Consider the following 25,000-nt stretch of genomic DNA (forward strand, 5'->3'; position numbering starts at 1 on the left):
AGGGCAAAAAAACTCCTTTTATTAAATTTTTCCCAAACAGAAATCAAAAAATTGTAAAAATGCAATAAATCAAACTCTTTTCCCCAGTTAATAAAAAAGGAGCGGAAACGGGGTTTTTAAGGAAAAATCTTCACAATCCCCATTAATAAAAAAAAAAAGGGGTGGAAAACCCCCCCTTAATTCTCAAAAAAAAAAAATTAAAACCAGTTTTTTTCAAAGTGGGAAAGCAGAAAATCCATTCATTAAATTTTTCCCAAACAGAAATCAAATTTACCAATTTTTTTTTAAAAGCAATAAAATTAAACCTTTTACCCTTAAAAAACCAATTTGAGGGCCCAAACGGGGTTTTTTAAGGAAAAATCTTCACAATCCCCATTAATAAAAAAAATAAAAAGTGGAAAACCCCCCCTTAATTCTCAAAAAAAAAAAATTAAAACCAGTTTGTTCGCAAAGGGGGAAGAGCCGAAAAACTGCCAGTTCAGTTAAAATTCCTTCAACACAGTTTAAATCAAATTAAATACCATATTTTTTTTTTTAGAAGTGCAGATAAAGGTACTTAAATTCTCTTATACGTCCAGTTGAATATAACCAAGTTGTTAGCCGGCCAAAGCTGAGGTTTTTAGCAGAAAATACTTCACAATGCACCACTTAACTAGGCAAGGACAGGAAATCCAAGAATGTGGCTTCCCCCACACCTGTAATTACTAGCAAATAAAAAAATTCAGCAAACACTAGCTTCTGTTCAAGTTACTAAAGAGCAGAAGAGCAGATAAACTGCCAGTTCAGTTAAAATTCCTTCAACACAGTTTAAATCAAATTAAATACCGTATATATATTTTTTTTTTTAAAAAAGTGCAGATAAAGGTACTTAAATTCTCTTATACGTCCAGTTGAATATAACCAAGTTGTTAGCCGGCCAAAGCTGAGGTTTTTAAGCAGAAAATACTTCACAATGCACCACTTAACTAGGCAAGGACAGGAAATCAAAGAATGTGGCTACCCCCACACCTGTAATTACTAGCAAATAATTAAATTCAGCAAACACTAGCTTCTGTTCAAGTTACTAAAGAGCAGAAGAGCAGAAAAACTGCCAGTTCAGTTAAAATTCCTTCAACACAGTTTAAATCAAATTAAATACCGTATATATACATTTTTTTTTTAAAAAGTGCAGATAAAGGTACTTAAATTCTCTTATACATCCAGTTGAATATAACCAAGTTGTTAGCCGGCCAAAGCTGAGGTTTTTAAGCAGAAAATACTTCACAATGCACCACTTAACTAGGCAATGACAGGAAATCAAAGAATGTGGCTACCCCCACACCTGTAATTACTAGCAAATAAGAAAATTCAGCAAACACTAGCTTCTGTTCAAGTTACTAAAGAGCAGAAGAGCAGAAAAACTGCCAGTTCAGTTAAAATTCCTTCAACACAGTTTAAATCAAATTAAATTCCGTATATATATATATTTTTTTAAAAAAGTGCAGATAAAGGTACTTAAATTCTCTTATACGTCCAGTTGAATATAACCAAGTTGTTAGCTGGCCAAAGCTGAGGTTTTTAAGCAGAAAATAGTTCACAATGCACCACTTAACTAGGCAAGGACAGGAAATCAAAGAATGTGGCTACCCCCACACCTGCAATTACTAGCAAATAACAAAATTCAGCAAACACTAGCTTCTGTTCAAGTTACTAAAGAGCAGAAGAGCAGAAAAACTGCCAGTTCAGTTAAAATTCCTTCAACACAGTTTAAATCAAATTAAATACCGTATTTTTTTTTTTTTTTTAAGTGCAGATAAAGGTACTTAAATTCTCTTATACGTCCAGTTGAATATAACCAAGTTGTTAGCCGGCCAAAGCTGAGGTTTTTAAGCAGAAAATACTTCACAATGCACCACTTAACTAGGCAAGGACAGGAAATCAAAGAATGTGGCTACCCCCACACCTGTAATTACTAGCAAATAACAAAATTCAGCAAACACTAGCTTCTGTTCAAGTTACTAAAGAGCAGAAGAGCAGAAAAACTGCCAGTTCAGTTAAAATTCCTTCAACACAGTTTAAATCAAATTAAATACCGTATTTTTTTTTTTTTTTTTTTTTTTAAAGTGCAGATAAAGGTACTTAAATTCTCTTATACGTCCAGTTGAATATAACCAAGTTGTTAGCCGGCCAAAGCTGAGGTTTTTAAGCAGAAAATACTTCACAATGCACCACTTAACTAGGCAAGGACAGGAAATCAAAGAATGTGGCTACCCCCACACCTGTAATTACTAGCAAATAACAAAATTCAGCAAACACTAGCTTCTGTTCAAGTTACTAAAGAGCAGAAGAGCAGAAAAACTGCCAGTTCAGTTAAAATTCCTTCAACACATTTTAAATCAAATTAAATACCGTATATATATATTTTTTTAAAAAGTGCAGATAAAGGTACTTAAATTCTCTTATACGTCCAGTTGAATATAACCAAGTTGTTAGCCGGCCAAAGCTGAGGTTTTTAAGCAGAAAATACTTCACAATGCACCACTTAACTAGGCAAGGACAGGAAATCAAAGAATGTGACTACCCCCACACCTGTAATTACTAGCAAATAACAAAATTCAGCAAACACTAGCTTCTGTTCAAGTTACTAAAGAGCAGAAGAGCAGAAAAACTGCCAGTTCAATTAAAATTCTTTCAACACAGTTTAAATCAGATTAAATACCGTATTTTTTTTTTTTTTAAAAAAAGTGCAGATAAAGGTACTTAAATTTTCTTATAGGTCCAGTTTAATATAACCACGTTGTTAGCCGGCCAAAGCTGAGGTTTTTAAGCAGAAAATACTTCACAATGCACCACTTAACTAGGCAAGGACAGGAAATCAAAGAATGTGGCTACCCCCACACCTGTAATTACTAGCAAATAACAAAATTCAGCAAACACTAGTTTCTGTTCAAGTTACTAAAGAGCAGAAGAGCAGAAAAACTGCCAGTTCAGTTAAATTTCCTTCAACACAGTTTAAATCAAATTAAATACCGTATTTTTTTTTTTTTTAAAAAGTGCAGATAAAGGTACTTAAATACTCTTATACGTCCATTTGAATATAACCAAGTTGTTAGCTGGCCAAAGCTGAGGTTTTTAAGCAGAAAATACTTCACAATGCACCACTTAACTAGGCAAGGACAGGAAATCAAAGAATGTGGCTACCCCCACACCTGTAATTACTAGCAAATAACAAAATTCAGCAAACACTAGCTTCTGTTCAAGTTACTAAAGAGCAGAAGAGCAGAAAAACTGCCAGTTCAGTTAAAATTCCTTCAACACAGTTTAAATCAAATTAAATACCGTATTTTTTTTTTTTTTTTTAAAGTGCAGATAAAGGTACTTAAATTCTCTTATACGTCCAGTTGAATATAACCAAGTTGTTAGCCGGCCAAAGCTGAGGTTTTTAAGCAGAAAATACTTCACAATGCACCACTTAACTAGGCAAGGACAGGAAATCAAAGAATGTGGCTACCCCCACACCTGTAATTACTAGCAAATAACAAAATTCAGCAAACACTAGCTTCTGTTCAAGTTACTAAAGAGCAGAAGAGCAGAAAAACTGCCAGTTCAGTTAAAATTCCTTCAACACAGTTTAAATCAAATTAAATACCGTATTTTTTTTTTTTTTTAAAAAGTGCAGATAAAGGTACTTAAATTCTCTTATACGTCCAGTTGAATATAACCAAGTTGTTAGCCGGCCAATGCTGAGGTTTTTAAGCAGAAAATACTTCACAATGCACCACTTAACTAGGCAAGGACAGGAAATCAAAGAATGTGGCTACCCCCACACCTGTAATTACTAGCAAATAACAAAATTCAGCAAACACTAGCTTCTGTTCAAGTTACTAAAGAGCAGAAGAGCAGAAAAACTGCCAGTTCAGTTAAAATTCCTTCAACACAGTTTAAATCAAATTAAATACCGTATATATATATTTTTTTTTTTAAAAGTGCAGATAAAGGTACTTAAATTCTCTTATACGTCCAGTTGAATATAACCAAGTTGTTAGCCGGCCAAAGCTGAGGTTTTTAAGCAGAAAATACTTCACAGTGCACCACTTAACTAGGCAAGGACAGGAAATCAAAGAATGTGGTTACCCCCGCACTTGTAATTACTAGCAAATAACAAAATTCAGCAAACACTAGCTTCTGTTCAAGTTACTAAAGAGCAAAAGAGCAGAAAAACTGCCAGTTCAGTTAAAATTCCTTCAACACAGTTTAAATCCAATTAAATACTGTATATATATATATTTTTTTAAAGTGCAGATAAAGGTACTTAAATTCTCTTAACGTCCAGTTGAATATAATCAAGTTGTTAGCCGGCCAAAGCTGAGGTTTTTAAGCAGAAAATACTTCACAATGCACCACTTAACTAGGCAAGGACAGGAAATCAAAGAATGTGGCTACCCCCACACCTGTAATTACTAGCAAATAACAAAATTCAGCAAACACTAGCTTCTGTTCAAGTAACTAAAGAGCAGAAGAGCAGAAAAACTGCCAGTTCAGTTAAAATTCCTTCAACACAGTTTAAATCAAATTAAATACTGTATATTTATTTTTTTTAAAAAGTGCAGATAAAGGTACTTAAATTCTCTTATACGTCCAGTTGAATATAACCAAGTTGTTAGCCGGCCAAAGCTGAGGTTTTTAAGCAGAAAATACTTCACAATGCACCACTTAACTAGGCAAGGACAGGAAATCAAAGAATGTGGCTACCCCCACACCTGTAATTACTAGCAAATAACAAAATTCGGCAAACACTAGCTTCTGTTCAAGTTACTAAAGAGCAGAAGAGCAGAAAAACTGCCAGTTCAGTTAAAATTCCTTCAACACAGTTTAAATCAAATTAAATACCGTATTTTTTTTTTTTTTAAAAGTGCAGATAAAGGTACTTAAATTCTCTTATACGTCCAGTTGAATATAACCAAGTTGTTAGCCGGCCAAAGCTGAGGTTTTTAAGCAGAAAATACTTCACAATGCACCACTTAACTAGGCAAGGACAGGAAATCAAAGAATGTGGCTACCCCCACACCTGTAATTATTAGCAAATAACAAAATTCAGCAAACACTAGCTTCTGTTCAAGTTACTAAAGAGCAGAAGAGCAGAAAAACTGCCAGTTCAGTTAAAATTCCTTTAACACAGTTTAAATCAAATTAAATACCGTATTTTTTTTTTTGTTGTTGTTTTTAAAGTGCAGATAAAGGTACTTAAATTCTCTTATACGTCCAGTTGAATATAACCAAGTTGTTAGCCGGCCAAAGCTGAGGTTTAAACTGTGGAGTTACTATAATTAATTAAGGCATATGAGGGCAAAGTGCCCCCCCCCCCATTTAAATAGTATGATAGAAAGTGTGGTTGAGGTGTGTGTTATACTGAAATTGTTGATGTTTGATAATCAGAAACCAAAATGCTGTTTTTTTTTTCTTTTTCAGTCAGCTGCTGTTAAAGTGTAGCTTTGAAAAAAACTTTTAGTAGAAGGTGGCGCACGTGTGTGTCTGTGTGTTGTCACAAAAGGAAGATGTTAGGTTTCCTTTTGTGACTGGAAAGTATTCTCTGGTTGGGTTTTTTATGGAATGTACACTCACTGCTTTTTATGATGCATACAGTTGTGATGATATGAGAACCCAGTGTTATATACTCGTAGGTACATTTAACTCACTATGTCAACACACACCAATTTTAACAACAAGAAAGTAGACTGTTAAAGGTCGACAGTTGTGCTAGATCGTCAATTCCCAGTTGAGGGCATATTGCCTTTCCACAGGGATTATGTGATTCAGATTTAGTATATACAATCAGTAGGTGCTTGCCCCCTGCAAAAAACAATGTTATTTTGTTTTTTCTTTTGTCGGTTGCATGCAGTGAGGATTTTACTCACACGTGTGGTTTAGTCTCAGCATTTCTGATATTGACCTTGTGCAGTCAACTTTCTTGCTGTCGAAAATGTGGTATGTCAACTTAGTAAGGTACGTCTATATACACACATATATATATATATATATATATATATATGTATGTGTGTGTGTGGTTCTACTTTCAAATCTCGAAATACTGAAATACCGAATGTCAGTATCTCAAGACAAGATCACTAAAATCCACTACAACGAAAGAATACAAAACTGAATGTCAATATACTGAAAGTTCAAAATACCGAATTCTCAGTACATGATGTTCTATTTTTTTAATGTACCCTCCAACATACAAATAAAAATACAAACATTACCTTGTTCCATACACCATCACAAACCAAAACAAAACACACACCAACAAAACCCTAGTAATCTACATTTAAGCAGGGGTCAAGCCCCCCTACACCCCCCATGTGGGGGGTTGCACTCCCCAACCCCCACTACTTATATGTATCAACTCAGAAGTTGCACTACCAAGAAAAAAAAACAACAAAACTACTATTACAACCTCCACTTCCATTCCACATTATAAAGCCATACCTGCAAGAAACACACACAGTACACATGCATAAAAATCACCACTTTCAGCATGTACACACACACACACACACACACACACACACACACACACACACACACACACACATTGCCACCTACCTACTCCAACCTACACCTAAAACTTCCCAAAAAATTAAAACATAATAAATTTCTATCTAAAACCCTTACACAGTACACACCTACCTGAATCTTCCGCACATAACCACACATCAGCCACCATGTCTACATCCCAGAAACCACTACACCTTAAAGGGACAGCATACTATACATTACACACTGCACCACGACTACTTCACGTTTGGCATACTGAGTTTTGTTATTATGCATTTTCAAACAATTGCACTGTTGAGATTCTCTTCTCGAGATACTGAAATTCAAGATTTGAAAGTAAACTATATGGTTTACTATAAAGTGTTGCTGTTGCAAAAAAAAACCCCATTCAGATCACCAAAAAGAAAACACAAATGTATAAATACAGAAAAGGCACAATGTCGAATCTGCTGAACGAATTCATCAGATTTGACATTATCATCGAACAGATCACATAATATCCATGCAGGAGCTCAAGTAAATGAAACTTCTACACCTCACATCATGTTACTGCAGGGGGGCAAGCCCCCCCACACCCGCAGCTAACTATATATTCCAACTCTGAGATTGCACTACAGTGACAAAAGGGATGAATTTCCCAAACCGCACTATACCACGATCTCTGTAGGGTACTTCAAGTGCATATCAGCAAATGCACTGTAGATTCGCTGATATGAACTTTCAAACATGGAGATGTTCAGCAACACAGAAAATGGAACATCCATCTTTTGATTTTCCATCTACAAAGCATCTCTGATCATCATTTTAATAGTAGTAGTAGTATATATATATATATATATATATATATATATATATATATATATATATACTATATATATACCCCTTGCACCGCTTTTTTGTAGCTATATTGTATGTGCCCACGCTGCAAGTGTTGCTCTACTTTTATAGAGAACTTTCATGTGTGTATCACACTTCTATTATTTACATCAGTGGTATACATGAATTTTATATATTTATGTGTTAATTGTGTTCAATTTTGATGGTGTATTTGTGCAACATGGTTAATATACAACCTTAGATGCAACCTGTTGTACAATTTATCTGTAGTTGCATTTCATGTGTTTGCGTTTTATGTGTTGCTCAATTTTCTTAGAGCTTTTTTATATGTGCACTATACTTCTGCACCATGTAAACTACTGGTGTTTAAGAATTTTTACCCATTGATGCATTAATTGCTTTCAACAGAATATTTAATTATAGTTATAATGTGCATTTAGTTGCGCTATATGTGCAACTTTATTAGCGATTTACATGCTCATGACATTATGTGGTAGGATATTATGAAATAATCCATGTCTATGAAAATACTCTTGAGCAAAGTTTTTATATTCAATGAAACAATGTATTGAAGAAGGTTTTAGTTTGTGTGTAGTACTTTAAATCAAAGGCTCTTCTGCCATTGGCTGATGACGTAGTTAGCCGGTTTTAAAAATGTATGTTTTTAGTCCATTCACTGTTTGTCTGATGAAGCGGCGCTATGGTGCCGTGAAAGCGCTCACCTCAATAAATTACATCTGTTTTTATCGTACAAAAGTGGAATTGTTTGTTGCCTAACAGTATTGGATGTCATTTCATGTGGTGACATTAAGGTTTATGTCTATTGCAACGTGGTTTGCTGTTTACCTGTGAGTTCTATTGAACAAACTTTTTATTGCTCACAGTTTATACGCTTGGTTTGGAACTATTGTCTACAGCGTTCGTCAACCGTTTTCAGTGAGTACAAGGATTTGAAACGAACTTTATATACATATCTACATTGTCCTCAGTTTCATTACTGTTTTTGTAATTACGGCTCCTGGGGTGTGATTTTGATTTCTTCATTGGGACATTTTGTTTATATATATATATATATATATATATATATATATATATATATATATATATATATATATCCATAAATATGCATTAGTTTTTTTTTTTTTTTACTTTTTAGCTATAGTCATGCTCATCAATAACATCCATCCATATGCAGCCTGTTTTCTCATTTTTGCACATGGGGTCAGGGTATCAAATCTGTGGTAAATGAATAGAAGTTTACTTGCAGTTTCCCCTATCTTTCTTCAGTTAAGTGTATGCCATGTTTTTGGGAAGCAAATTGTGTTGTGAACAAATTCCAGCTTTGTCCATCTTATAGTGTAAAAGCACTTATCACTTCAAATAGAGGATCGACAACTATCTGTACAAGAAGAACTGCAATAGTGTATGTTCCTTTTAGTTGTTTATCTTAATATTTGATAAGGCTAAATATAATTTTGGTAGGTTTTTAGCCTTACTGCTGAAAATATGAGGGTAAGAGCCGAGGATCACAAAGCTTTACCGCTACAGGTTTTTCCTGGATTTTTCTCATTGTTACTCTGATTTAGCAATTCTTTATTTCATTTCAGAGCTGCAAATCCAATACACCTTGATGATCAGATCTTGACCTGGACTGATGATACTTTGTCCTATTACAGTAACCATAGTTTATGATCCTCCTTTTTTCATTGCTGGTAAATTAAGGACTATCAGTGTATCAATGATCACTTGTAAAATGGACAGTTGTGCACATTGGTAATGATTATTTAGTGTAATTATACAGTCTGAATGGACCACTACAAAAATGACAGTTTCAAACTCACCCAGTGCTGCAATAATAGTTGGCCACAGATCCATAGGAATGATCAGGAACTGCAAGGTAGCCATTTTCTATTTTTCCAGGAAGACCACAATTTCTACCTGAAAAATACAAGAGTCAAACAAAAAAGAACATGGCTGTCAGAAAATAAACATACACAAGAGTTTAAACAGTTGATATAAATGCATTATAATTTAACTTTTTTTTAAACTGTGACCATCATTCACTTTCTTCTTCTTTGCCATATCAGCTCTGCTTTGCCTTGACCGATTGGGCTGACCCTTCATTCTCCCAATGTGATGTTCATTACTCTGTACCTAATGGATATTTCTTTCTGTTGACATACCCAGAACCCCCACACCCCAAGGCATTGGTTCCCTAGCAGCCAGTAACATTTATTTGTTTGTCTTGAGAGTATACCCTTGATACAGAACTATGTGCCTGCCTGACTGTGCATTGCCATGAACAAGTCATGCATGTCATGTACCACAACTTTGTGAGTCACTTGTATGTTGTTCTGCACCTATGCTGTTACTAAAACCTTTATTAACCAAATTTCACAACAAAGAGCAGTAAAGTAGTACCTGAAAAAGAAATCCAGACTAAACAGTATAACAGACAAGAGTACGCAGTAGGAAATCTTCATTAAAGCAGTAACCTTTCCTGTTACAATATTGCCACACATAACTGATTAACCTAGTAACATGAAGGTTTGCTTGTAGGCTCAGATGAATAGCATCATTCTTTGCTGAAACATTCCAGTGATCTTTTCAAACATATTGTGGCAGGCAGACCAGCCTTGATTTGATTCTCAAAATATCTTTATATGCATTTTCACTGACTTGACTGGAAGGATATGTTTATCCCAAAAGCCCTTTTAAGTAATATCCGAGATGCACAGGAGAATGCTTTTAAGCCATAAAATGTAATTTTATATCTAGAGAGAATTATCCCTAACGCACTTAACTAGGTTTACTGAAACACGGCAGTAGTGTTTATATGAATTTGTATTATGTAATATTGATTGATCAGAGCATAAACAGATGTCAATAGCAAACCTGCTAGCAGATAGGTTTGGTGAAAAATGCACTCCCATATCCCCTCCTAACTTACAACAAACCATCCCCCAAACTTCCACCCTGCCTTACATATCTGAAGAGCAGGTCCTCAAAGCCCTGTCCAAGGCAAAGAATGCGGCCTCTGTGGGACCAAATGACATCCCAGGCTGTCTTCTAAACAGGATAAAACATGAGCTAGCATCACAACAAAATACCCTTTTCAATCATAGCCTAAAGGTGGTTGACTACTTTGAGAATGAGGCTGCAAATGGAAAGACTAAGACAGAATTCAGGAAAGAATTAAAATAACGAGATGAAAAATAACAGCAGTTTAACACGACAACCAGTTTTCGCTTTCTGTGAACAGCAGGTGTGTCCTTCCAAGTTTGATAATTGCTACAGCGATGGGACAATAACATGAATCTTATGATTCTGTTTAGAAATATCCATTGCTTGAATTATTATTTACTGAAACATGAGCTCTGAGAAAGAATCATGTGATCAGTTCAGCCAGTAGCATTCCCTTTTGGATGGATTATGTTGAAATAGGTATTGGAAGAGAGGATATTGTCCATGCTGATGCCCAAATATTACAGGAGAGTAACGGTATCAAGTTGGATGTTTGAAAGAACTTTCAATTGCCAGAAGTGGGAAATGTTTGAGTCAGGACATTGCAAAAATAGCTGAATTTTTATCTGTACATTAATAGTAATGAGAATTATAGCTAACCAGTTAAGGATATTATACAAGTATTTCTGCGGTTGTTCCAAGAGTAACAGTTGACATTTTTTTAATTTGTAAAAAAATATGCAAAGAGTGAGACCAATACACATTCCAGCACTAAAATATTTAATAAAATAGATTATAAAAATAATAAAAAATAATAAAACAAGTTAGCAAACACTTTTACAACATAAACAGTTGCTTCATCAGAGAAATTTAATATTACACTTTAGTGAAACATTTTAATAAGACAGTGTTACCATTCATAAGAGGCTTAAGTAAACACTATAACCAATCATGTTACACATTTACTATCCATCTGATAGCCATTCAAATTTCACTAGATGTAACAATAAGACCAATCAGAGAAAACTTAAAGTAAAACATTGCCACCAATGATAGGTGGCTTAATATAGCAATAACCCACGCCTGGGTGTGGGTAATGCTGGATTTACCCACGGTTGGCGTGGTTTGGTCCCGAGGGCGAAGCCCGAGGGACCAAACAGCCAACCGTGGGTAAATACAGCATTACCCACACCCAGAAGTGAGTTATTGCTATTATACCATGACATTATTTTAAAAAAGAAACTATTACTTTTCTTAAATAATGGCATAGTATAATGCCTGTTTACTGCCCTTCCGCAGATGTCTGGCATCCGCGGCAGTTCTGATGTACTGCGCGCCTGCGCAGTACATCAGAGCTGTGGGCAAAAGCAACGGAGAAAGCAAGATCTCCATTGCTTTTTTTTTACTGTTTCGCTATGTTAAATGGGTTTAACATAGCGAGACAGTTTTAAAATAAGCAACGGAGATGTCCGTTGCTTATTTTAAAACTGTCTCGCTATGTTAAACATATTTAACATAGCAAAACAGTAAAAAAAGCAACGGAGATCTTGCTTTCTCCGTTGCTTTTTTTTAAAAACCTGTCTCGCTATGTTAAATGGGTTTAGCATAGCGAGACAGCTTTAAAATAAGCAACGGAGATCTCCGTTGCTTATTTTAAAGCTGTCTCGCTATGTTAAACCCATTTAACATAGCGAGACAGTGTTTTAAAAGTAGAGTTATACTAATGGAAAAATGTCTGGGCGACCGGACCTTTTTCCATTAGTATAACTCGATTTACAATGTGCACGGCATGCTGGCCAATCAGCGTGCACGTTTTGGGGGGGGGGTCATGGTATAATATAACATTGTAACCAATCTCACTACATATTTGTTAACCATTCAGTGACTTAAAACATAATAATACCGACACACAGATTTCCACTTAGTGTATTATTATAGCCAATTGTATAAGTTCCTTACAATGAATTTTCTACCAGTCATAAATACAAGGGAAAAACAATATAACTAATTATGTTGCAAGGTTACTAGCCAAAATACAGCCATTCAGGCTTTACTTAGTGTAGACGTGTGGCCATTCATATTCCACAATTAAAAACATGTAGTATAGTGGACAAACTATTCAGACAATGTAAACTAAAATCATTTAGTTATTAACAGTTGCATATCAGCTAGCCTTTGGCTTCTCCTCACAATAAACACTCCCTTCTAACATATTTCTGCACTGTTCAAGAAATATATGTGATATGACTGGGCTCATATGTTTTATGACTGTATGAAGTTGAAAGAATACTGGAAGTCAATTAATGAATTTTTGCAGGCTCTTTTTACAGATAATTTCATTATTTCTAAGTCTCTTATATTATTCAACACACCTGTACCTCAATGTGTTAAAAAGATTAAGCTTCCCTTGTTATGGTCTATCCTAGCAGTGGCCAGGAAAATAATAACTAGAAATTGGATTTCAGATACACCTCCTTCGTTCAATGAATTTAAAAATGTTATGAATATAATGTGCCATATGGAAATAAGCACAATTAGAATGAGAACAACTAGAAAAACATCATATTATATTGTATGGGATAATTTACAAAATTTGTTAAAAAAATTCTAATTTCAATAGCACGGTATTTTAGTTTAATTAATTGATCTGATTGTAGTGGATGTCTTTGTAAATACTTTAGTTGTTTTGTTGAATATTATAATAATACCTATTTTTAATTACTTGTATAAAATTGTTATGATATTTCTCTTATATGTTAAAACAATAAACCTGTTTTGAAAAAAAAAAGAAATATATGTGATCAGTACTAAACATTTAAAACTCAGCTTAGCCTAGAATCAAACCCAGATCTCTTACATGAAGGGTAAAGATTCTACCACTGGACCACTTCTAAATAGCTGTGTTTCAATGTTGTAGCCCCCTGGCTTTTAAAAATGGTTTCAAAGGGACCTTAGCATTCAAACCTTTACCTCTGTCCACTCTAAGTTTAATAACCCGTCATACCTCAGCACTTTCAGTTCTATTTCTAATATCACCTTGTCTAATATTCACTTTGATAACCTCTTAAAATATTAAACATAAAAAAATGAGTTTCATTAGTGTCAGGAATATGTTTAGACAATGCAATAGTAGAATTAATTCTTATCTGATACAAGTGTTCTCTAATATGATCTTTCAATGGTGTACGGTCTGTCCATTTTACTAACATAAAATGACCCACATACCTGGCATGTAGCAAGACAAACTACATGACAGGTATAACAACTCGCCGGTACTCTGAAATTATATACTTTACCATTATCAGGGTACACAGATGCGTTAGCTGTAGATATAAACTGACAGTGACTGCAGGCATTACAGGGAATAGTACCCAGTTCTGTACAAGCAAAACCAATATTGGCAGTATATTTGTGGTAACATAGCATACTCTTGATGTTCCTTTTATTTTTATACCTAAACCGGAGGGTTTCTCCGATCACATTCTTAAGTGGTGAATCAGTCATTAATACTGACCAGTGTTTCTTAATAATGTCAGTGATGTTATGTACATTGCTAGGAGAAAAAGAGGGATCTTAACATTGTTATTCAAATTTTGCTTCCTAGTAATGCTATCTTCATCACAATTTCATAAAGAAAAATATGGCTTTGCTCTATCCAGGCATAAAAATTAAATCTGACTCATGTTAGCATTCATTCTGAAGCTTCTATAGCCCCTCTTTTCCAAATCTATACTTAGAGAGGGGAAAGGTAGTAGAATGGGAAGAGACCAAGAATACAATTTGGAATGCAGGGTAGAGATTGTCTTCCCTATCAATGATTGATATCAGAGTATGAGCAAAGAGAAAGGAATTGTGGGATCCTAAGTGAATGAACAGCATTGGAAGACTGTTTATCTGAGTATAGAAGAGAAGCTGCTGATGAAAAAGGGATAATTATTGGAGCATATAAAATATTGTATGATAACTATAGGAATCAGTCAGAGAAGGTTAGAAAGGATTGGGAAGAGAGATTACATAAGCAATTCAAAACAAAACAACGGCAGGAGAGATGTATGGCTCCCAAATATGCGACAGAGTCTAGAAGATTTAGGATCTTTGCTTGGAAGTGTTTGCATAGGTATTTTATACCCCAAGCAGACTTCAAAGAATTTTTCCTCAGGTAGACTGTAAATGGTGGAGGTGTGATGTGGAAAAAAAAGGTAATTGAGCAGCATAAAACGGATCCACAAATCTTTTTAATATTAATATCGCACTCATGATCAGAAATATAAAACAATTAAAAACTGTTGGTACACACACTTCTAAGCATTTGTGGACTCGTGAGTGCAATATTAATATTAATAAGAATTGTGGATCCATTTTAGCCTAAGCCAACCATTGTTTTTCTTTTGTTTTATGTTGTGTAGATTTGGTTAGTAATTGAGAACAAATTTTTGGCAGTGAAAAGAGTTGGAAGACTTTAAAAATTCCTTGCAGACTCTGTCAGAAATACTGGCTATACCTAAGAAAATTAATTTTTGAGCTGTGATACAGAATCAGAATTGTTTAGACATAGTAAGGCCTTGCTGGGTTTAATCCTGGTGGCGGCCAAAAAAATCAATTACAGAAAAATGGAAACAAAGTGTAAATCAACAATATAGAAGTAATGATTATAGTAACAGTGGTAGAAGAACTGGAAGTGGTATCTTTAGAAAAAGATAGGTGCAAATTACATAAAAATGGGAATTGTGGGAACAATACATACAGAATAATGTTTTGGAGGAGAAATGAGGTTTAAGAGAAGGCAGGAACTGAATTAGCTGTGTAATGTCTGATTGACAATGCATAGAAGATTATAGATGAAGTATACTGTTTACATCCGAAAATGTATAACTATTCTTTGTTTCATTTATATAAATGTATGGTTGCCTATGTCATAAGCGATGATTCAGTGAGGATGTTTATTACTTAAAAAAACAAAATTAATTGGTGATTTGCCCCCCCCCTCCCCACCCCAAAAAAATCTTATGAAATCCAGACCAAAAATATGAGGAAACATCAGGGACAGTTTAGAGCTACACTCTTAATCTGATTACAGCATATCACAGGTTCTCTTTTATTTTAGGGCATTTTAGAAGTTAGGAGTAAAGTAATAACATTACTGGTCAGAACTTGACCAGGAGGGGAACATAATATATTATTTCCGTATCCTGCATCTACACTGACAGACCTGATATTATAATATCATCAATGGACATCCCAGTATATCAAAAGATTTAAATGAGTGGAGATCTCTTTCTAGAAAAGCAGCTTCTCCATTTGTAGTCACGTCTGATAGAAGTGAAGAAAATTGCAACATTTCTCTAATTTATTTTCACAGAGGTCTTTAATAAGTATGTTAAGGACCAGTTTAGTTGCTTTATGATACACAAACATTTCTCTAATTTATTTTCACAGAGGTCTTTAATAAGTATGTTAAGGACCAGTTTAGTTGCTTTATGATAGACAAACATTTCTCTAATTTATTTTCACAGAGGTCTTTAATAAGTATGTTAAGGACCAGTTTAGCTGCTTTATGATAAACAAACATTTCTCTAATTTATTTTCACAGAGGTCTTTAATAAGTATGTTAAGGACCAGTTTAGTTTCTTTATGATAGACAAACATTTCTCTAATTTATTTTCACAGAGGTCTTTAATAAGTATGTTAAGGACCAGTTTAGTTGCTTTATGATAGACAAACATTTCTCTAATTTATTTTCACAGAGGTCTTTAATAAGTATGTTAGGGACCAGTTTAGTTGCTTTATGATAGACCTTCTTCAGTAAGGTGAAAACTTGCTTGAAATGGTTACGGAATTGACTGGTAACTTGGATGAACTGGTGTACTGTGTAGTTTTAACAGCTGATGAAAATGCAGTTAAGAAAGGTGTAGGAAACTGGTACAGCCATGAAGCTTTTGTTGGATATCATTCATTCATAACAAAAAGATGGCATTGAAGAGTGAGAAAATGTTGAGAAGGTTTTGGTGCAGGCTGATGCCATTTTACAGTTGGAGCTAACAAGAATTACGGTGAGGAACATATTCTGGAATTTCTTGTAAAGTTTGTTCCTAAAATGAAAACAGAAGTCAGACTATGTTACATTCATGAAGGAAAAATGTAGAATTTAGACTAAGTTTTCTGCAGAAATATTTATTGAAACACGTATCACATTCTTTCTTCAGATCCAGATATGACTCTAGGGAGACTTACGCTTATGGTTCAGTTTTCATCATTATTGACAGTGCAAGTGCTGTCTGTGCTCTGGAAATCTCACAAACTGTGTACATTAGATAATAATAAGGGCTTTGACTATGATTTCTCAGTATAAGTGATTCAACAGCAAGTTCAGTTTCTAGATGTCATAGCCTAATATCAACAAAATAAAATATAAATGGATGCATCCAGCTTTTCTCACATTCTTTTTTCTGAAGGAATAAGACTGTTTGCACATCTGATGACAGTGCAGAATAAAGTTCATAATTTTAAGTTTCAGAATGTGACAAAGTAATGAGTTGGATTTTCCGGATGAGATTGATCTTACATTAATGCATGATTGGCAAATGTCAGTGGAAAATGATCAGCCAACCCAGTACTTGCAGGTTTTGTGTGTCTAGATCATATTATTAGGTCTCTGCCTTACCCTTTGGACTATCCACTGCACCAAAAGATTTCACAAAGTGTCTAGCTCTATTTATAGCTCATTGCAGGCTACAGAGTATCCACATTTTTACATATTTAGATTACTTTCTTATCTTTGCAGAGTCTTTCACAAAGTGCCAGGAATCACCCTTTTGAGTGAAAGATTTCTTAAACAAGCTGGGATTCTGAATGAACATTCAAAAGACTTTCCTTCCGTCCTTTACACAAGATTGTATTAATGGGATGTAAAGTAGACATGTCAATTCAAACAGCTTTTCTTCCACAGGAAAAAATAGAGCTATATGTAGATGTATTTCTAAGGTTTTATACTCAGACTTTGATCACTGCACGAGAAAACCTCATTATTTTGGGTCTTGTTGCATATATAAAGGGCTCAAACAGATGCCATATGCTGCCCGGTTAAAGAAACTCCAGCTCTACTCAGTGGCATACCGCCTGCTCAGAGGCGATCTGTGCCTGACGTATAAAGCCATGTCCAACCCGGAATTAATGGACATGCTGCACCTCAGAAAATCCAAATCCCATCGAGCTACGCGCTCGAGAGACTTGAACCTCAGCACTGAAATAAATAGGACATGCTGGAGGGACAGATTCATAACCCAGAGGCTCCCTTCATTCTGGAATAAAATCCCAGTCCAGGTTAGGCAGAGTCCCTCATTGACTCTCTTCAAGAGGAATCTTGATGAGTGAATGGGAGATCGTAGGTTTACCCCGGGTATCACTTCTGTCTCACTGTTAAACAGTATACTAACCTCGAAAAAGGGCATAGCAAAATACATTTAAAATGGGTGGCGAAAGCCAAACACACTCTGGCTAGGCTTATAAATGCCCTAGGGCAGATAGCCTAGTATGAACCTATGAACCTATATGATTCTCCTAATACCCCCCTGGCAAGTCTCCACATGGGAAAGATCCAGTGGTATGTGAAATCTCTTTGGTCCCAGCATCAATAACACTTCTCCTTTCAAATCCCAGTGCTGGGGTTTGTCAGAAGAGAAATCATTTGGTGGAGACAATAGATATCCTAAAATCCAGGTCTCCCCTTCTCCCTCTCTCCCTGCTCCAAAGCAGTCTGTCTCCACAGACACCTTGGACTTTGCTTGGGGAGCAGTTTTCGGAAAGATTAAAGTGCAGGGAGTGAGGAACACCAAGAACAGATTCAGGCTCATAAATAATGAGGAAAAGATCAAGGCACTCCACTCTCTGAAGCATCATTGGTCCCCTGGGACCTCTTTGAATGTTTACAAACAATAAAACAATCATGTGGTACATCAACAAGCAGTGGGGAGCCATGCCATATCCCCTTTGTAGACTAGCCATGTTAGCTTGGGGAATAGCTTTGCAGTACAGTCTCACTCTATAGGCACCCTATATGCTGCCAGAGAAAAACTGTGTGGCAGACAAGCTGAGCAGGACCACAGCTGATCCTCATAAGTAGAAACTAGAGCCAGGGGTATTCCAAGAATTGATCATCTGTATGGAGTTTCTCAAGTAGACCTTGTGGCCTCTATTCTGAACAATGAACTGGCAAGATTCTGTTGCAGGACTCCATGCAGGAAGGCCTGGAAGACAAATCTTTTCTTTTCATTGGACAGGAATGGTCTTTTATGCTTTTCTACCCTTTCCACAGATATTAAGGGTACTTCTGATGATTCAGAAGTAATCCCCCCAAGATCATTGTGGTGACTCCCTTTAGCCCCAGGTAACAGTGGTTCTCCATTCTTTTGGAAATGGCCAGGATAAATTAACACGAGCTTCCAGATTGACTGGATTTACTCTTACAAGAACATGGGTATTTGATACATCTGCAGCAGCAATCAACTTCAATTGTCTGCCTGGATGATAGGGTCTTAATTCCTTTTAGGTACCTGTTTACTGAGGACATGCAGCAGGTACTAATGAAGGCAAGAAAGCCTCCTACTAGAAAATCATATATTAGCAAATAGAAGGAGTTTTCTAGGTGGTGCTAACAACATAACCATCACCTGTTCAGGGCTGGGTGTTCTCTAGTTTTACAGTATTTGTGTGAGTTAGTATGTCATGGCCTTTCTTGTTGCTCCATCAAGGCTTATCAGCCATTTTAGCTTAGCTTCCCATTGATCCCCCTCTTTCAGTGCAGTCTCATGTCAAAATGTTTTCAAAAGGGGTTTTGCGTAAGAGGCCTCCTGAAAAACCACTGGCCCCTCCTTGGGATCTTAAGTTTGTGTTAGGGAAGCTCCATTTGAACCACCTGGCTGACCTGAAGTTCTTAATGAAGAAAACAGATTTACTGATTGCTATGACATCTGAAAGAAGGGTATCTGAGTTGCAAGCTCTTATGGTGAGTCAACCCTGTCTCATTTTCCATAAGGATAGGGTTTCTTTCAGAACAAATCCTTCTTGTATGCCTAAAGTGGTATCTGAGTTTTCATCAAGCAAAATATCCATCTCCCAATTTTCTTTCCCGAACCTAAAAATGAGGGAGAAAGGATGATCCATACCTTGGATATCCACAGATAACTTGGGTACTATCTTCCCAGAACTAAATCTTTCAGATCTTCTGATCAGTTGTTCATTTCTTGTGAAGGCAAAAAGATGGGGCAACCTGTGTCAAATTAGACAATTTCCAAATAGTTGTCTAAGGCTATTACTTTTTGCTATACTCACCATATCAAAACTTTTCCAGACAGGGTCAAGGACGATTCTACCAGGGCCTTGGCTTCATCTGTGGTTTTTTGGAAAGGGTCGGATTCTAAATGTAGTCTGTAAGCTGCTACTTGGTCCTCTGTACATACTTTTACAAAGCACTATAAGATTGATTCCTTCTCTAAGTCCAGATCAGGCTTTACTAGGAGCATTCTGCAGGTGCTGCTGGACTTTTCTTCTACCACCCACATGTAATTAGCTAAAGTAATCTACCCATATAGCTAAGGCTACTGTAGCATTGATTAATATAATGAATGTAGTACAGTTGTATATAGTAAACTTAACATAATAGTAGGTTCTAATGATCACTTCTACAGGCCACTCCCTCCATTCATCCCCCTTGTTTTATGGTGCGCTTTTATGCCAGGGAGTGGACATTTATTTTTTGTTGTTCCTGGCATTGTCCTTTCAGGGCTCAGCCTCCTTCTTTCTAGTGGCATTGAAGCTATGAAGGGATTTTCAACTAAACTTGCCTTTTATTCAGCTCATCTCAAACTGCCTTACAGTTTGGGTGCATAAATGTGCCCTGAAGCTTTGGAAACTAGCTGGCCATTCTATCCTTGGCAGAATATAACCCATATAGCTAAGGCAACTGCAGCTGTGATCATTTCAACATGTACTCTTAAGGTAAGTTCAACTACACAACTGTACTTCTTTCATTATTCTGAACCTTTTCTATATTTTTGATGTATAGATGTCTGGATTGGAAAGAATGCCTTATGACTGGTGTTATATTTATGGATTTAATGAGGCATCATGGCACTGTTTCATTTAATAGTATGGGTGCTTCCACAATTGATTTGCAGGGAAATTCCCACCCCGTTTGTTTCATATTGTCATTTGGGAATATTGAGGTGTTAACATGTAAAACTTTATATGTGTGGTAGCCTGGTTGTAATTACTATGAGGTCTCACTAGATTTCAATGAATCAGTGCATTGGCCTTCATATATGAGATCTTATATGATGCTGCCTGTACTATGAGAAAGGCGTTTTCTGATTATGAAATTTTTTGGATGTATGTATATTAATATAAGCTACACAAGGAAAGAGTTAGATTGGCGATAATAGGGTTAATTTATATTATTTGGGACAATGAAAATGTTCTCCTAGATGAATGTTCAAGGCAGGGTTGCTAAACAGGGGCTCAGGGATTGCAGTTTGATTGGAAATAGATCCTACGATAGAATGTCACAAGGAGTCTGAGGGATCTAAACATTTATATTGGTGTCATGGGTAGTAAGCTGTCTGATGAAGTTCATATTAACTTTATGATGGTAGCATGTAAAATGTAAATAAGAATGATGACTAGCCTCAAAGGTTATTTACTTTTTCTCAGAATGAGATTGATGGGATAAATCATCATCAGTCTAAATGATACCAACTTTAAAAAGTCATCACTGTCATAAACTAATGAAACATATATAAATACACTCCTACAAATTGTAAATGCTAACCTATTCTAATATTTATATAATCAGCAAATTTTATTTAACTTTTATTTAGAGAATGCCTTCACAAACACGTAGTCTTACAGCCTACATAATAAGTGAGACAATGGTTTTAGTACAAACTCATCAAATGTATTATTTCATTGGTACTGGCAGCACTAATCATGCTGTAGTATTAGTCACAACGACATCACTAGTGCTATGGGCTGCATTGTCCCATTCTCGCTGATAGCAATTGAAAGGCAGACCACACATAGTGCTTTTCTATCTCTTAATCATGATACTGCAAATTAGTGAAGCATATTAAATATAACAAAATGCCTTCAACAAAGAAGAACTGCAAAACTCTGCGGTTCCTGCTCCGCAGAAAAGATTTTCTTACCTTTAATGTGACATGGTCATGTTGAGGGGTGCATCAGTGCATCAAGTGAGAAGTGCCACAATGCCTTTTTGTCATTCTCATTTTGTATTTATTTGAACCTTTTGTAAGAAAAAGCTTTGTACACTTTTTATAAGCCTAGATCCAAACAAATTTAGTACATCCCTTATGATGTCACTGTATGGATAGTGAGAGATTCAGCCATAGATTTGAATGAATATTAGTGTACTCATTAAACTCTATGTATTCTCTTCACACTTTTTCTATGGTGATGTCACTGATGTTAAACTTTGTTTTCTGAATTCAGTGGCATGATCTTAGGGAAAGTATTATTTTTAAAAGTTTTTCCCAAGCAAAAGCAGTGGCAAAAAAACATTTCTTGTGGTTCAAAAATGCATTTCGGCAATTAAGGTTTATATGACCAATACACTTTATTTTTTGTGCCTCTCAGTTCTATGTAAATAAAATCCAAATACTAACAGTCACCAGTGATAAACTTCATTAACTGACTGTTAGTAGTCTGCAATGAATTAAGTGCAGTTGCACATAACTCATTTCTCCACATAATATAATTTGCCCAACCTGGACTTTTATTGAGTAAGGTGACTGTGGTCTCCCTGTATTTACCAGATTGTCTCTTCTTTGACCACACATATGGAATAAGGAACTTTTTAGACTTTTTTTGAGAGTAAAAGTATAAAACGTTAAAGGCAGAACTTTCCTCCAAATCTGTGGTCCTATAATGTGATAATATTTGCCTGTTTTACTTTAAAGACTGGTTGTTGTTGTTGTTATTTATCTTTCAGCTTTTCCCGGTAAGGGGTTGCCACAGTGGAACTCCGGTCTGCTAATGATTGGCAGTAGATTTTTACGAAACGCTGAGGTGTCAGCTCGACGCCCAACCTTCAACAAAGGCACGCCCATTTATGCACGCATGTCTTTAGAAAGCTCCCAACCATGGGGAGGACATGCAGACTCCACACAGAAGGCACTCCCAAGCCAAGCCGAGAATCGAACGGGAGAACCTCTTGCTGTGAGTTAACAACGCTACTGCCGTACCACCGTGGCTGTTTTTACTTTAAAGACTGGTATGGAGTGTTATTCTTATTAATTAATTTCTCTATATAAAGTCTGTAATATTGATCAAATGTATGTACTTTACTCACTTCATTCTTCTAAGAAGTCTTTATTAATCTTTTTTATATGCTGTAGATAAGTATTAATATTAAAACCTTTTTTCATATTGCTCTCCATGTATCAGTCCATGTCTATGTACTACCTTTCCAACAATTTATTTATTTATTTATTTGAAATTTGTTGACTGGGTTAGTCCAGCTGGGCCGGAGCCCTTTTTCAGTGAAGACCCGTGCACAAAAAAAATTCACAAACATGTCTAATAAACTAATTAAGTACATACACATAATACATAACTACATAAACAATAGTTACTAGGAGTACAATTAAGATGAGTTTATAGTTATTGACAAATAGATTCAAAAAGATTAATAAGTAAATCTGGTAGAATACAGCGTAAAACATTTAAGTTCAACATCGTTACTTTAGCTAAATAGCTGCAGAGGGTAGAACTAGCATTGAGTTGTAAATGAAAAATCATATTGAACTTTACATTTGTTTTTAAACTTGTCTTCCTGATATTCATGTTTTATAATTTATATTGTTTAAATTAATTTGAAAACAAAAAGTCTAATATAAATTATAGTTTCTTGTTTCAGTATACCATTTTCTTCTCTCAAGTAAAATTCAAGAAAATAGTTTGGAAGACGTATCCAAAATGTAAAACGTTTATGAAACCTACTTAAGGAATTATTTCTCTCTTCTGACACCCAGATTTCATCCTCATGATTAAAATGTATGTATTTGACTTAATTGATGTGAGCAGAGGTTTTATGCAATGATTTCTATAGTGTTTATTAAATCTTAGCAACATAAATCACTACTTCAGTTTTCATTTCTAGATTTTTAATTTATTCTTAGTAAGTGTTGTTATGTGTAAATATCAAGCCTGGTTATTTATAGGACTGAACTTGTTCAATTTGTTCTCCACTTAAGGATAGGTTGCACTTTTGCATCTTTTACTATTTTGTGTGTTTGTTTTAAATTCAATCTTCTATTTCTTTGCATTATGTTCTGATTTTTTTTTGTTTTGTTTTATTGCTTGAACACTGAAAGACTTAATATGCAAAAGTAAATAGTCCTCATAATAAATGACAGAGGTTTTTATTTCTCAGTTTTTGAAACATCCTTCTTGTCTCCTAAAAGCATTTCTAATATTTATTTAATATTAAGCATAACATAACAATGAGGCTAAAATTCATGCACCTTTGTCTACTACCTTTAGTTACTGGGAGCCATTCACTGTATCTAATTTTAGATGTTACTTTAAACTTGGCCTGTTTCTTGCTATACAGCCCCATCATTCAAGTTTTTAGATTTTTTATTTATCCTTTCTTAGCCATAGCTTTCCAAAACTTCTAATTACCTACACTATTAAAACTTATCTTTCAAAGCAAGGAACAAAGCAAATATTTTTTCCTTCCAGAACATTGCATACTTTTGAGATGTTGGAGAGTGAAACAACTTCTAAGGTTTAATGCTGGAGTTGTGTATGACTTGCTGTTTTTATTTAAGCAAAAATTGAATACTGTCAGTATATGATTATTTAAAACTTTAAAAAGTCTTCATTAATTTGTAAATGTGACGCCAGTGACACTGACCAAACTATTCACAAAATGTATTTGTACATCCCACGTCCTCTTCATTATATTTTCTTTCTTTTTAGAATGAGTACATTAAATGGTATTAGCTTCTGATCATGCAGTAGAGCAATCGGCAAGTTTTTGAAAAGGAGAAGACCAATTCCAGGCTTAAAATAATATAAGTAAAATACCTGTTACCTGGTATAACACCCCATTCATTTGTGGATTCCCCACTCTGTTTAAATAAGGTCATTTAATTTGAAAACTCAGGTGTATAAATGCATAAATATGGGGGAAAGTTAATTATTCTGGTATTTTCTGGTGATATGTTGTGTCCTGTACACATGAATAGGTAAAGTAAGGCAAACCATAAATGAAGTAAAAGTTAAATAATGAACATTTGGCTACATAAGACTGATTAGGTGACATCATTTTATGAATATATGAATGGACATTGGGATCAGAGAGTTCCTGTTCTGTAGACAAATTAGATAGACTTAAAAATTTTTGATCTTTGCCTTACAGACGGAAAGCTCCTGATTTGCTGGTAAATTAAAGGATTCCGTTGGAAACTGTTTTGATGACCAGTTGGGAAGGACTACATATAGATGTTTTCCATTGAACTTAGTGGTGCTATGAAATGAAAATTAATAGTAATTAAAATAATCAAACATTAATTCCTCATTGGTCTAACTGTTAAAAGTCTGTGCCTTTAGTCCTGAACATCAGAAGTTTAAATCTAAACTGTTCCTA

At 35.2% G+C, this 25,000-nt stretch overlaps 1 protein-coding gene across 1 annotated transcript in view; it reads right to left on the reverse strand.

Moving 5' to 3' along the window:
- The window catches only part of LOC122805778, a 335,686-nt gene that overhangs the window by 108,933 nt on the left and 201,753 nt on the right, over positions 1-25,000 (reverse strand). Inside the window, exon 4 of the mRNA XM_044076044.1 lies at positions 9,213-9,309. Coding sequence (XP_043931979.1) covers positions 9,213-9,309 — 97 coding nt within the window. The remainder of the gene's footprint in view (positions 1-9,212; positions 9,310-25,000) is intronic.

The sequence above is a fragment of the Protopterus annectens genome, chromosome 7.part0 (assembly GCF_019279795.1).
Source record: "Protopterus annectens isolate FY-2018-M chromosome 7.part0, PAN1.0, whole genome shotgun sequence".
Lineage (NCBI taxonomy): Eukaryota > Metazoa > Chordata > Ceratodontiformes > Protopteridae > Protopterus > Protopterus annectens.